Genomic DNA, 13,272 nt, shown 5'->3' on the forward strand with positions numbered 1-13,272 from the left:
CACGCTCAATCCTTTTTTTGGGTCGCACCATTTTTTCACACCTAAGGTGTTTTTGATTAGATATTATGACTTTTTGTCAATACACACCATTTTTTCACACCTAAGGTGTTTTTGATTAGATATTATGACTTTTTGTCAATACACACCATTTTTTCACACCTAAGGTGTTTGTGATTAGATATTATGACTTTTTGTCAATACACACCAACAAACCACAGCAAGTAAGATAAAGTAACACTCGATAGTAACCGACGTTAGTTTTAGGATCGCAACCTTAACATTCGGAACAGTCCTATACTTTACAGAACCAATCAGATTCTTTATAAAATATATGGTCGTAGTTTTTATTCTCTAAAACAGTTAATAAGATCATTTTTATTGTAACGCCATGAAAATTAGATTAACACTTTCTTGTCGTCACCAGCATGTACTCGGTACAGCCGTATCAAGTATCATTATTTACACTAATTGCTTAAGTTAATATCATGTGACGCTAAACGCACTTTGATTAGGAGAATTTCATAAAATTTAACAAATTTCTACTTAAAAGTTTGTAATGAATAATGAATAACAACCGTCTACCCGCATGATGCTTTTGATCACTTGAGTTAGAAACTGCTAATCTAATTTGCTTGGCCTAACCAATACTTATCTATTTGTACGTGCTTTCACCTTATCGTTTGCTGCTGTAAATCAGTAGTCTATGGTCCGAATGACAATAAACTAAAAACAGTCCATCTTAGGTGAAGCTGTAGTAAAAATTTCATATCAGTAGCTCACGTGACTTTTTGCATAGGTGTAAGCAAACATTTTGGTCAAAATTGAGCAGCTTTTGTTGAATAACTTTGCACGTGTGGCTTATATTTAGACTAAATTTGACACCTAATTATAGATTGTTTTGACCAACTTTGATATGTAATTGAACGTTATGAAGATCTATCATTTTACCAAATCGGAAAAAAAAATATGAAAAGTTTCTATCAAATAAATTTCTGTACTTTCGGTGCGAAGAAAACATAGGAAAAAATTCAATCAAAATTGAAAATTTTATATCCCGTGTATGTTTTAATGGATTGCCATGAAATTTGGTAAGTGAAGTAAGGGTCCAGTAGAGCACATCCGCTGAAAATATGTGATAGTTTAGATTATCAAAGTCCGAGCTACAGAAGGTGGAAAATTACCAAACTATCACTCCTCTTAAAAACACACAGTGTGTTGTGCAGGTTGTTTTGGCCACACGACACACTACCGTGTGGTTGGATATTTCTGGTCTAATTTGTTGAAATTCTCTGAACATCATAACTAACATTATGAAAATATAATTTTACGATGAAGTAATCAACCTCACTCTAAACAATATACAGGAAACAAGTTCAGTCCTTCAGCTTAAAAGCAGGGAGCTTTTCACAAACTAACTGATATATATATATAAGTGCGAATGTGTGTATGTGTTTGTGTGTGTCTCTCTCCATCTCTCTCTGATCCTTATGCCACATCTTTAAAGCTACAAATTCCAAACTCGGGGTACAACTTTGTGCGGGAAGTAGCATGGGCTATGTGGCCACTGCCTGAGAGGCTTTTTTGAGATGGCAAATTGAAGCCAAAGTGCCCAATATAGCAATTTTTAGTGAAAGCAGGAAGATCAATTGTCCTCAAATTAAAAAGGCCGGATTTGGTAATGTATGATCAAGAGGACTATTATTTACGTTTCTTATTTCAGTGAGGACGTCTCCTAATCATTCTATCCATGACCAATTATGTGTTAAAACGATCTAAAAACTTCATTTGTTTACCTGCTCATAATCTCTTCTTCTTTGCTCCTGACAGCAAGACAAAAAATATTGTGTACAAAAAAGCTTTACAGTAGATAAATAAATTAGCAGGTAAATAAAGAACTAAATATATTAAAATCATTTTCATCCGAGCAACACCAGGTACTCTGCTAGTAAATATATAAAAAAACTTTATGACAGTGTTGTGGGTGTCATCTTATATAAAATTCCCAATTGTTCTGTTTGTAGTGTTTCGTTTTTCCTTTTTTATCTGAAGGAAGATATTTGAATGATTTCTTTGTTATATCGTACACTTAAGTAGAAAAGTTTCTATTTATGCCAATCAGCAACCGACTAATACAAGGTAGACCAAAGTCTCGGCCTAATTATAATGTTAACTTGGACGTATATAAGGTTAATTCTGACTTCTGCTCTAAGTGTTTGAATATACGTGCTGAATAATTAAGACCAAACATTGTTATTATTGTAATTTTCGGTTGTTTCATAGATACTAAGTTATAAAAATATGCCCCCCCAGTGACACAGCGGTATGTCTGCGCACTTACAATGCTAGAATCCGGGTTTCGATACCCGTGATGGGCAGAGCACAGATAGCCCATTGTGCAGCTTTGTGCTTAATTACAAACAAACAAATATAAAAGTATATATGGTTATTAGGTTTGAATAACATAATGAGTTTTATCCACTTCCAGTAATCAAGAGACGACGTTTCGAACTTGTAGTGGACGAAAACTTGCATTAGCAGTTTGAAATGTCATCTTAATTTTACTTCAGGCAGATGAATGTTATTACACTATCTAAAACATTCGTCTTAGTTACTGTTTAACCAAGCATTACCTTTTATTTGTGTATTATTTCCCTTTCCGAAATTATACAGAACACGTAGAATAGAGAAACCAAATATTGGGGATCATAGCTAAGATAATATATCTGATTGAACCTTGTCGTCATATGTTTTCCGTCTTACTATGATGTTTTACTTATGATGAAGGTAATCTGTTATACAAGCGAACTGGTTTAATTTATAAAGCGATAATGAAATTAGTTGTAACATAGTACACCGTTGATGTGGTTTTACTTTATACTTGCTTGTATGCTCATCGGAGGCAACTGAATAACAAAATGCGTTTTGAAACTTAAACCTATTTCATAATGTTTATAACACGCAATAGCATGAAAACATTTAAGTTAACGATTTTCTTAAAAGTGTCAATTCACTTTTATACGTATTAAAATAATTATATAAATATCTCTATTTCAGGCAGTTCTCCGAAGGATTTTGTCCCAGTTTATAACAGTCAGCATTATATCATTTACGGAAATGGATCCCTAACTATTAGAAATGCTGTCAGAGAGACTGGAGGTTATTACTTATGTCAGGCCAGCAATAACGTTGGGGGAGACCTTAGCAAACTGATAACTGTGATAGTTCACGGTGTGTATGCCTTCTTACGTTGAAATATCGAATGGACTATGATCTTAGTTTTGTCAGTTAAAGCATTATGATAATATAGAAATAAGAATTATTTTATTATGCATAAATCTCGATAATAATAGGTCATATTAGCAAGAATAAATTAGGCTTAATATAATTTAAGCTTATTTTGGACTCACTAATGACGATATTACCTCACTTAAATAGATGAGTGCAAAATGTGATGTAAAAATGTATTATTTCTTGAAATTAGTAACTGAGGGACCAAGAATTTATGAAACAACGTATAATACCTAGTATTTTCGGTATCATAATAATAAAGAACGATTATGAACATAAATCAGGTTTAGTATGACCAATAGTAATGGTAAAAATGAAAATCAATTCAACGTAAAATATGGCATTTGGATTTTTTCAATAGATCTTGTAATTACTTTGAAATGAAAACAACATTACATGTTTCTGTAAATCAGTTGATAATATTTCTAAGATCGAACATTTCCTGAATACACTTTTCCAATTTGATTATTCTGTCTGAAACAAATATGATATTTGCAGACATATTGAAAATAAATAGGTTTGATATATTTAAGAAGTTAATGGTTCGGGATCAGAAACCCACAAATGTTGTAAGACTAGAACACTATAAGTTTAAATTGTAACATAAAATTGTTTTTATTACAGAGGATTTGGTACGTTACATTAAAAGTCATGCGATATTTCGACGCCATTTAACAGTCGTAGGTTGTGTGTGACATCGAAAATTGATCGCTTTTGAAAGTGTATATGACACAAAATACTTATACAATCAGATAACAAAGATGTATTCAGATTAGGGATTTAGAATGCCCGAAACGAGTATATCTCTTGTGCATAATGGCATTGGAAAACAAAGGTACGTGGATCAACTTGGGGTACCAGGATCATACAGGAAGAGACCTGCAACAAATTGTACCCCAGCGTGATCAGCAAAGTGCAATGTCTTGTAATAGGTGAGAATACACGAACACAAATATCAGTTGCAAAAGTCGTTCTCATGTCCCAGGCAACCGTATGCAACATAATCAAGAAGGATTTCCATTTTGAAACGAAGACAACATGGTATGGGTTCTCCAAAATAACGCTTCTTGTCATACTTCCTGTTTAACCATTGCATATCTTAAGCATCTTGAGAATGAAATGAATATTAGATATATTCCAAACGTGGATATACCAGTTATGTCGCCAGGCATAGCACATTCAGGCTGTTGAAACGGACACTAGGACTCTAGCGTTCTCATACGCTGGATGGATTATGAAATGCTTGCAGGGAGACTGCCTTATGATGGAACCTTTGTAATAGAAACAGTGCTGCTACGCTATTATCAAAATGCAGTAAACAAACTAGTTAAGCTGTCTGGTAAACTTGTATATTTAAAATTTCTAAATGATTTCATCTACAGACAATTTTGAGGACGGTAAATGTACTTGATTTTAGGCTTAAATTAAATTTCGAGCTAGCTGAACCTCATGCCGCGTTATGAAGATTGTGTTAAAACATCGTTAAAAGAAAGCGCAGCCAGCTGTTGATTTAGACAATTTACTCACTATAACTTACACAGTAGTCTACATTGAAAATTTTATTACTATTATTATTACTTTCCTTACAAGTTCTATAAAATGTGCATTAATATTTATCTTGTAACTGAAATTATATATCTTGGTATCTCCTACATCAGAGTCGTCTACACTTAAGATTAGTTTCTTTTTAATAGTTACTATTGCACTTTTGAGAGTGGTTGTGTTCAGAAGCTACTCATAATTGAATATTTTGGCCTTCGTAATTTATGAATTGGTTGTACAACCATCTTCAAGACTAAGAAGGCTACTTTAGAGATTTTATAGCTCGTTTATATTATAATACGATATGTCCAAAAGTTCATTACTGTCGCGAGTGTTGCTCAGTTATACAAGTTTAATACAAAACCATGGAAAATATTTTAGGGGATCCCATTACTCAGAGCTAGTCCTGGTAATAAAGTACTCTAGTAGTATGTATAACTTTTAACTGGTCAGTTCAGATCTGTGTGATAACAATGAATTATTTACTTTGTAGAAAAATCATTGTTTGTAAGGGAATATGAACCAGTGCATAACAAAAAAAAAAATAGTATTCTGTAAATACTAAAGGTGTAGCCAAACATTTAATTGACTTACCTTTAAACATTTAAATATTCAATAAACTGTCAGGAATTATCTGTGGTATGACAGGCAGAATGAATGGCTATAAAGACTGAACGAAAATAAATCTACCATTTCCTCTATCAACCTTTAAGTTATCCAAGATTCTGTTGGGATATATTTTAAACAATACATTGAGGCAATTAAATATAAGTATTTACATGACATTCTCCCTAAACTTATTGCTGAACCTAAAAACAGAAATTCAAATAAACAAACGTACATTTAGATATATCTTCTTAAATATTTATTTCATAACGTAACAATGTAAGTTAGTTATAACGTTTTAGTTGACCGCAATTTTTAAACAACAAAATGAACAAGATAAGTTAGCTATAACGTTCTACTTGACAGCAATTTTTAAACAACAAAATGAACAAGGTAAGTTAGTTATTGCGTTCTACTTGACAGCAATTTTTAAACAACAAAATGGACAGTGTAAGTTAGCTATAACGTGCTACTTGTCAGTAATTTTTAAACAAGAAAATAAACATCTGGAATTTAAGTGATTGTTTAACGCAAATTTTAGGCTATTAATTACCTGGTAAATACATCATTATTTTTGCTGATAAGGCTGCATTCCCGTTTTGTTTCTATTTGTAGGAAATGCTATATCACAACTATAGGAGAAAGGTTAGAGATTGATATAGAAATTACTAGCATTTCGCCCCCCAATGACACAGCAGTGTGTCTGCGGACTTACAATGCTAGAAACCGGGTTTCGATAGTCCTTTGTGTATCTTTGTGCTTAACTACAAACAAACAAACAAATACTAGCACATTTCAGATAATGATGTGGCCGATCGCGGTTCAGTGATATTGGCTAGAGAGTCGGACTGTGGAGCTATGGTTCTGAGGTTCGAGTCAAGTCACGGCCAAATAAAGAAAACATTCTCTGCATTTCGGGTGTGTTATAAGAGTAAGGAGTCAAATTCCGCTAGTCGATGTAATAAGAGTAGCCCAAGATGTGGCGATAGGTGGTGTTGACTAGCTGCTTTGTCTCTAATCTATCACTTTAAACTTGTGCAAGTAGTCTACAAAATGTGCTCAAAATCTAACAAAATAAACAAGATAACGATATTTACATTTACTGGTAATAAGGAAAAATAAAAATAACCCTTTAGCACATCAGTAGATTTCTGTGTTTATTTGAAAAAAATAATATTTTTGTAAGCTGTCTTGTGGTTCTTTCAGGTTAGACTGATTTCACTCACAAAGACAAGACAGGTCCTCTTAATAACAGGAGGTTCGACAAAATATTTACTGCAAAGTAATTTTATGCTCGCTGACCACTGAAGTCATGATAAATAAAGACTGGACGCAAATGCATAATCACAATAAACTATTTTAAATTAAAACAAATACAATTGAAATATATACTTAACTTGCTACAAAGAACAATTACCTTTACTAGAGAGTTAGTTCTTACTCATTGATCCAGGTTATAAGATAGTTCTCCTAGATCATGTTCCAGAGTGCCTAAATCTCATTTTAGCTACTTAAATCGTTAACATCAGATTTACTCAGAGTAAGTAGTCGAGTGACTAGTCATTCCTCAATGAAATACAAGATAAACCATTATTTCTAATATCTCCTAATTACCAGTGGGAAAGATACCTGTTCTACAGCTAGTTTTCCCACGATAAGTTTATATTCTACAGGGTGAATGATACAGAGCAATAGCTAGCAAGAACAAAAGGAATTTAACGACTTCCTTGACAAAAATTGTATGTGGAACCTGCTTATACCAGAATAAATGACTTTTTTTAAATTCTATGTTAATACAAGTAGGCAGAAAACGCACAGTTTGTTTAAATACTACAAATACGAAAATTACATAAATAGACTTATAAATATTCGTTTATGGCCAATACCAAATAATGCATTATTAAGGATTTATGCGCTTTAACTGTTAAATGCACGAAGAAAAATTTATTGAAATAGTGTACCACTAGTAAGAAAATAACTGAATTTTAGAATTACGTCATCATCGTAACTCTAAGGAATGCGTTTGTGGAGTAAACAGCAAAGTGCTTGTAAGACCTATTGATAATAAACAACTTACTCTTTTTGTGATGTGTATCATCAATTAATGTTCATTATCACGAACATAATATATTAATTCACCAGAGCCCTAAAATGATTTGGTTATTAGTGTAGACTTTTTTAAATCTTATTGATTGGTAAATGACTAAAAATTACAAATGTGAAATGTTTGATTTTGCTTTAGCTCTAAAATATTTGTTTTTCATTCTAATCTGTGCGATACCACAAAATATTCCCCACAGTTTAATCTGTGGTCTATTATAAGATTGACAATCAATCCCTTAGCGTGTCAGCCAGTGGTTTTGGGTATCCACACAAAACTGATGACAGGCACCCTGATTGTTGGCATATACGTGCCAATTCCTATTCATCATGTCATTCCATCAGGAACAAGACCTGTTTGGCAGAGGTTCATCTTCCAGCAAGACAGTAATCAAAAGCATGCAAAAATACAGTAAAACGATACATGAGTGTGAAAGAGGCTGATGGGTGATGGAACGTTACCAACCAAAGCCTGGTCTACACAAAGACCCAATATGAATACTATTAAGACTTTATGGGTTTATATAAAAACTGAACACTTCAATAACTACACAACATTTGAAACAATATGCCAGAATAATAATTTGACTGATTTATGACAGCATAAAAACAAGTTGTTTAAATCAGATATAAAATACTAATGCATTTCACAAAATATTCGCTTTTATTTTGGTGTTAAGGCATTTTACTGATTGTAAAATTGACCACTAGTTGCAGTTACTCATTGTTTATACTCCTGTATCTACGTATCACCTGAGCGTCCATAATTATTTTTACTGATGTATATTATATAAACGAGAAAATATGCAATGTAGCAAGTGTGTTAAGCACATCAAATAGAGCATGAAGAATACTCTGCTAGCTGTCAATATGTCATAGCAATGGTTTTCAAATGTCTATATTTTGAGTAAAGCAGATATACTGAGTCATACAACACACAAGATGTTATATTGTATGTGCATCACTCCAAATTAATATACTCTCCAAGTAGGAGGCCAGGATAAAGAATGTTGAACCCAGCCATCTGAGCATTATTATCACGGTTACCAGGGAAATGGCGATGATCGCTAACGACCATGACAACCTCTACCACTATTACATAATCAATGTCAATTACATGTGTTTTTCAACTACTGACACACACACACACACAAAGCACTATCAGTACGGTATGTATTAATGCTTCAAGAAGTATACGAAGGTAAGCTTGCTGCTGGATACTTAGCACAGATAGTAGATCTGCCATATAGAGTTTCAGGCAGCGATCCTGGTGAAGAAAAGTGATTTCCTGGTTTGCAAGAAGTAAATTATTATGCTGGTGACGTACAAGTTGAGTGTACTAATCCACAGAATTATTTTTACTTTGTCCATCGTATACGTGACTTCCCAGTTTCGTCCCCTCCCCGTCTGTCCTTAGGTTAATTAGTTAAATATACTAGAAGGTTTTATTGGTATGTAAATATTTTTTAGATTTATTTTATATATAAAATAAGGCTTGAGCAGGTGAATCAGATATTTTGCAATCTATTTATAGCATTTTATTAAGTTAGATGAGTTATTGACATTTTGTGCTGAATTATTTTGTTTGTTTCAGAATGTTCTATAGAACCTAAGCTACTATACAAGGGCTATCTACGTATAGTTGTCCCATATTTTAAACTTATAGACTAAAGGGACGGCAGATTATGACAACTCGCGAGCTGCTCTTGTCTGAATGAACAGTAGGATTTGATTGTCATTGTTACAAATAGTGTTTGTTTGTTTGGGATATTTGCGCATAACTACACAAGGGTCATCTGCTCTAGCCGTCTCTAGTTTTTAGCTGATAGACTAGAGGGAAGACAGATAGTCAAGAGCGCCCATCGCCGACTCTTTGATTACTCTAGTCGAATAGTGGAATTTGATCGTCACCCTTACAGCGTCCTCAACTCCTCAAAGTTCAGAACACGTTTTTGCAGTAACTGTCGCGAACAGTAACGTGACGCGAACAATGAGCTCTTGGGTTCACAGTCCGAGCATGCTAACCACTAGCTTATGCCTGTTTTTTAGAATTATTTAAAACAAGAATAAAACCATGGAAAACTGTTTATGAACATGTTTATGTATAATACCTTATAGCCTGTTTAAAACAAATGACAAAGTAAATGATTTTTTTTTTGTAAAATTTCAAAACGTCTAGATTTTACTTCTAACTTATAATTTCAAATATTTAAGAGTGCATTCGAGAAAATAACACGCTATCATATTACTTCAGTAACGCCTGAATTCGTTGTTGTAAAACTTCCCGTCAACCAGTTAGAACTATAGGCATAGCAGTTTGTACACACCCTTTTTTTTTTCTTTAGCAGTATGTCTGCAGACTTACAACCGGGTTTTGATACCCGCGGTGGGAAGAACACAGAGAGCCCATTGTGTAGCTTTGTGCATAATTACAAACAAACCTTTTTTCTTTACAAACTGAAGAAAAACGTTGTTGAAGCAATACAATTTATCGAGAAAAAAGTGTGTAGGAAATCTAAGCTTAATTTAACCTATTATGAAAATTTTTACAAACATGAGGGTGGTCTTATAGCTTAGTGCAAAGTTGCAATAGGTTGTCAAATGCAGAGAATCGAATCCCGGATTTTAGCGTTGTAAATAAAATATCGTGTTTGCCCGAATATAATACGTACCCAATTTTGAAAGGTTAATTTTAAGAAAATTTGTTTTTACACATCAAGTGTAGAAAATGCATTGAATATTTTCTAAATACAGTAAACAACTATATTTATATTAAACATTTTCGGAAATCATTCATTGAATTTTTTTTTCGTGTGAATTTTACAAAATTTATTGAAAAGTTTATACGTGCTAATAATCTTAAGCTAATCAGTCATTTTCACACAAATCTTCGTCATCGCTATAATTCTTACTACCATCGGATTTGCTTTCTTAAACCTTTGCTTCATCCTCTTCTGATTCCCACAGCATGTCATCATCCGTCCCACCCATTGCATTGGATATGCAACATTTTTTGAAACCTTTAATGATGCTTTAATGATTTTTTTGTGGTAGCTTCTAGTAAAATACCTAACAAAATTGAACATGCGCGAATATAATGCGCAGTCAATTTTTCGGGAGGTATTTGGATTGCGCATTATATTTGGGCAAATACAGTACCTGAACTTGCCGGGAGACCAAAGTATGGTAAGCTCATACTTTGTATTTTCTGCGGAATTTGCCTACAATTCATAGTGACACCTGGCGTTTCGGTTTGACAAATTTTAAGGTACAGTTAATTAAGCAATCTGGGAGCGGCGGAATATAAACGACTGGATTATTAGGGTTTCTAAAAAATTATCCAATGACTTTTTTTTTGCACAAGAAAAGTCTTTTAATCCTGGTCAGTTTCAAAGTAAAAACTTTGTTATGTGTGTGTGTGTGTGTGTTTATTAATAGACATAAAATGTCTGAGAGATAATTAAAATTTTTAGACAGAAATATTTAAAACGTAGGTTTACGTAAATGTGACTATCTGTATGATAGATCACTAATTATCTGGGGTTATTGGTACAACAAAGTCTCCAAATAATATATACATTCATGATTGAAAAGAAAAGGCTCAAAGGGTTATTTGAAAAACATATCTCAGACGTTTCTATGGGATTTAAGATCAATTAAGGACAAACATTGCTAGAAATTCTCTATGTAAAACCTTGTAAGTATACGTAAGCAATATGTAAATATATTTGTTTCAACTCACATTTCAGCACCCCCGCGAGTTCATGTTCAACAACCATTGTACACAGTCCCTCTTGGAAACAAGGTGGAACTCACATGCGTTGCTAAAGGTGACCTTCCGATGGATATTCAGTGGACCAAAGGTAGCGAACAAGACGTGCTGCAGCCAAATGGAAAGTAAGTGCAAACAAGAATCTTCGATATGGAAAGGTAAACTACGTATTAAAGCTATAATCAAATCAAAACACATTTTCAACCATAAACTGTACAGCTAAACCAAGTATTTTTACGTGAGTACTGTGCAGGTTTTCAGGTTTTGTGTTGTTGTTTAACTTAAAAGCGACTTTAAACGAGGTATTGTTGTTCTATTGCAAATGTTTTCCTATTACGAGATACATATATTAGGAGAGACATGACTTAGATAACAGAACCTCGTGCGGACCCGGCATGACCAGGTGGTTAAGACGCTTGACTAGCAATCTGAGGATCTCGGGTTCGAATCCCCGTCCCACCAAACACGTTCGCCCTTTCAGCCGTGGGGACGTTATAACGTGAAGGTCAATCCCACTATTTTTAAACACAATCTTGATTTGCTTAAAGGTAGTTATAAATTTAATTTTTATTTCATGGACATAGCCTCATAGCCCTACAGGTAAAAAAAAAAAAAAAAGATAGTGAAGAAAGTTTAAAATTAAGTAGCTTACTAACATGAAATTGTATATTTGTTAAAATATGATTATTGCTAATCAGAGTACTAAATACAAAGCGGTTAAAACTGAAGAAACATCCACAAATCAGACACACTATGAAACCCTCCTGGTAGAACTTTAGTGATTCCCTTTGACCTTATTATAGGACATCAAGAGATTTTAACGATCCCGTTGATTCTGATCCTGTTGTGGGGCATGTAAAGCTTATACAGAATTTGACGATCCCTGTTCATAATGATCTTGTTGTAGGACACCTAAAGCTTACTTAGGTTTTAATGATCCCCTTTGATCATGGTCCTGTTGTAGGACACAATAAGTTTACTTAAATTCTTAACTCCTGTGAAAATGGAAACTAATATATCCTCTCGTAACTATAGAGTATTTAACAATTTTTAGATTTCATTGTAATTGCATCTGGAGCACTCAATAATGTATACTGAGATAAGGACCTCTGCATTAGCTGCAGTGTGCATACTATAAACTACCATTTAGAATATGAATAAATATAAAAATATTTGTGACAGGAATATTCTTGAACAGATTATTGCACATTCAAGTGTATGCGTTTCTAGACTTAGCCATTGCACCCTACTATTAGAGATTACCATCTTTTATGAAATAAGTGATTTCAGTGTTATGAAAGTTTAGGCCCTAAAATATAGTTATTTTCCAAAGGTTTCAAATTATTACCAATATTAAACATACACATACATATATTAAAACATTTGTCTTGAGTGCAAGCATTTATCCTCAGCATGCAAGAAGCCATGAAACTATTATGCACCATTGCCATCTATTGGTATTTCTATTAACTACGTCATATAAAGGAATGTTCTCAAGATTGAATTGAAGTTTAGATGCACAGTCGCTCGTATTGGTTTGTTTGTTTTTGAATTTCGCGCAAAGCTACACGAGGGCTATCTGCGCTAGCCGTCCCTAATTTAGCAGTGTAAGACTAGAGGGAAGGCAGCTAGTCATCACCACTCACCGCCAACTCTAACGAATAGTGGGATTGACCGTCACATTATAACGCCCCCACGGCTGAAAGGGCGAGCATGTTTGGTGTGACGGGGATTCGAATCCGAGACCCTCAGATCGCGAGTCGAGTGCCGTAACCACCTGGCCATGCCGGGCCCGCTCGTATTGGTAGATAAATTCAGAATAAATTAGATTTGAGCGTTTCATATCACACACACACACACATATATATATAGAAAGAAGAATACATAGTCTTAGTAGATTTATTTAACTAGGGAAAGGTAATAAATAAAGTAAAGTTTAGGTACGTAATTATTAATTAAACTAA

General features: G+C 33.7%; 1 protein-coding gene across 2 annotated transcripts in view; it reads left to right on the top strand.

Moving 5' to 3' along the window:
• LOC106458723 (Down syndrome cell adhesion molecule-like protein 1 homolog) overlaps window positions 1–13,272 on the top strand; it is a 108,265-nt gene that overhangs the window by 68,922 nt on the left and 26,071 nt on the right. For both annotated transcript variants that reach the window (XM_022384995.1, XM_022384996.1), the window contains exons 11-12: window positions 3,055–3,228; window positions 11,286–11,433. In XM_022384995.1, the coding sequence (XP_022240703.1) occupies window positions 3,055–3,228; window positions 11,286–11,433 (322 nt within the window). The remainder of the gene's footprint in view (window positions 1–3,054; window positions 3,229–11,285; window positions 11,434–13,272) is intronic.

This window comes from Limulus polyphemus, unplaced genomic scaffold (assembly GCF_000517525.1).
Source record: "Limulus polyphemus unplaced genomic scaffold, Limulus_polyphemus-2.1.2 Scaffold505, whole genome shotgun sequence".
NCBI lineage: Eukaryota > Metazoa > Arthropoda > Merostomata > Xiphosura > Limulidae > Limulus > Limulus polyphemus.